The sequence below is a fragment of the Monopterus albus genome, unplaced genomic scaffold (genome assembly GCF_001952655.1).
Source record: "Monopterus albus unplaced genomic scaffold, M_albus_1.0 scaffold310.1, whole genome shotgun sequence".
In the NCBI taxonomy this organism is placed as follows: Eukaryota; Metazoa; Chordata; class Actinopteri; order Synbranchiformes; family Synbranchidae; genus Monopterus; species Monopterus albus.
The window spans coordinates 388,915-391,594 of NW_018128190.1; the positions used below are offsets into that span (position 1 = coordinate 388,915).

Consider the following 2,680-nt stretch of genomic DNA (forward strand, 5'->3'; position numbering starts at 1 on the left):
ACGCTGTATGTCTTGCAATCATGCACTGTGGCATGCAGCTCTAGGAACAAATTAAATCTGCAAGAGATCATTTTATTTGTTAATCAGTGATAATTATGCTTCTGATTCATCAATTAATTGTTTTACTCATAAAATGTCAGAAAACAGTGACTTTCCTACAGCCCACTATGACTTTATATCGCCTCTTTTCTTTGACCAGTTGTTTCAAATTCAATTCTTTTTGGTTTACAAATGATACAATACAGAAAGAAGCAGCAAATCTTTACACTGGAGAAGTGGCACCTACTAAATTGTTGGCATTTTTACTTGATAAATTAAAAAATTCATCATCAGATCAATTAATCAGTTCATTCATTTTATTTTAAATACAAAATTAATTCCATGTTATACATGGAGTAAATGTGGCATTTAGGTACAGTAACCAAGATTTGCCTTTCTGCTCCCCAGGCAACTATCCCGACAGGCTGCGGCGTCTGAGGCAGCACATCATCAATGACAGGATCTGCAGGAACGCCTGCCCCCATCTTTCACCAAGAACATGGTTTGTACTGGATTCATGCAAGGAGGTGCCAGCAGCTGCCAAGTGAGTTGGACTAAACCATAGTGAACACACAAGGGGTTGGTGGAACATGAGTGTGCATCATTTTCCTGCAATACAAGCAGTCTGTGATTCAATGGTGTAGCGATGAGCACACAAATGTGCACAGTATAGTGCTTCTTTGTAACAGAGCATTGAGAATAATTGCTTTTAAAATCTAAATGGCATATAGAAAATATCTGTTTTAATTCAATAAAAACACCTTTAATATTACCACTGTACCACTTCCACTATTGTATTTGTATCATTGACAGGAACAGTATCGGTCCTACAAGAGACATGTTTCCTCCTTTATTTAGTGTTTAATTCAGAATCAGAATCAGAATCAGCTTTATTGGCCAGGTGTGTCGGACACACGAGGAATATGACTGTATATCGGCTCTCATTGTGTATGTACATATCTCCATGCAATGGGCAAGTAAACAGTAAACCAACATAAGGCTGTGTAATATAACAAAATATGCAGTATTAACATGCAACAGACAATGCAAACAAACAATGCAGACAGACAAGGAATGCTCATTGAAATGAGATAAATAGGGATAAAAACAAAGTACTTAAGAACTAGAGACCTGTACGGATCTGTATAATCTATACAATGTATATTTACAGGTTATTGTCCAATCATACTGTCGTTGGTCAAGTGTTCATCAGACTGATGGCCTGGGGGAAGAAACTGTCCCTATGGCTGGTTGTCTTAGTGCACAGTGACCTGTAACGCCGTCCAGAGGGGAGGAGTTCAAACAGATTGTGTCCGGGGTGTGAGGGGTCAGCAGTGATCCTCTCTGCCCTCCTTTTTACCCGTGAGGTGTACAGGTCCTCCATGGAGGGCAGGCTCACACCAATGACCTTTTCTGCAGTCCTGACTGTCCGCTAGAGTCTGTACATTTCCTGTTTGGTTGCTTAACCAAACCAGACATTGATGGACAGTGATGGTCCTATGGTGTTGCAGCTACACCATAGGACCAGCTACCCAATCTCCCGTCTGTAGGCTGACTCGTCAGATGAGACCAATGACCGTTGTGTCACCAGCAACCTTTAGAAGCTTGACAGAGGGGTCCTTCGAGATGCAGTCGTTGGTGTAGAGTGAAAACAGCAGAGGGGAGAACAGACATCCCTGGGGGGCGCCTGTGCTTATTGTCCGGGTGCTGGATGTGGTTTTTCCCAGCCTCACCTGCTGCTTCCTGTCTGTCAGAAAGGATGTATTATGAATGTAACTCTACTCTAAAGATTAGACAAAGGATCTGGTAAAATAGTGTGAGGGTACTGAATGAGTAAATCATAACATTGGTATACACTGATATACTAAATGAGCAGACTGAGCTCTCATCAGAAACAGCAAAGCACTGACTGCACACAGGTGTTAAGTGTATAAACGGAGTATGAGGCAGACTATGACTGTATTTGAGCTTCACTGTTAAACTCAGATCAAAAACAAGATGCAAATAAGCTGCCTTTAGTGCAACATAACTGCCACATACTCTCGTGATCATTAATTAAGCATTATTTAGCAAATATCTCATCAACACACTGATTTCAGCTTAACACAGTTTTTTAATATGCAGTAAATGCTAAGAACACATTTTAACACACATTAAAGAGTGATGTGACACCTTCTGATAATAATGTTTTTGCTGACCTGTTGACAATTAACTTGTCACCATGATGTGCCAGTATACTACAGTACAATTAGGACAGTACAACAAAGCACACTTCTGACCACACCCAAAGGTAAAACAGGTCAGAAACTTTGAAGCAGAGTGGGCGGAGCACTGCTTTTCAGCTGTGTATAAAGTTACTCTATTGTTACTGAGTTACACCATGTACTGTACTATGTACAGGGACACCACAGGGACTGTGCCATGCAGGGACACCCCAGCAGCTATGCCCATGTGTGCCGCTACAACAGCTGGATCAGCACCGTCATACGCAACAACTAAACACACACATCTCATACAGTGGGGCAAATAAGTATTTGATACACTGCCGATTTTTCAAGTTGTCCCACTTACAAAGAATGGACAGTTCTGTAATTTTCATCGTAGGTACACCTCAACTGTGAGAGACAGAATCTACAAAAAA

The 2,680-nt window shown here is 41.0% G+C and overlaps 1 protein-coding gene across 1 annotated transcript in view; it reads left to right on the forward strand.

Annotated features, from left to right (window-relative positions):
• Positions 1-2,538, forward strand: part of LOC109973928 (histone-lysine N-methyltransferase 2A-like) — a 36,625-nt gene extending 34,087 nt beyond the window's left edge. Inside the window, 3 exon segments of the mRNA XM_020623829.1 lie at positions 448-513; positions 516-583; positions 2,440-2,538. Coding sequence (XP_020479485.1) covers positions 448-513; positions 516-583; positions 2,440-2,538 — 233 coding nt within the window.
• Positions 2,539-2,680: the final 142 nt, after the last annotated feature.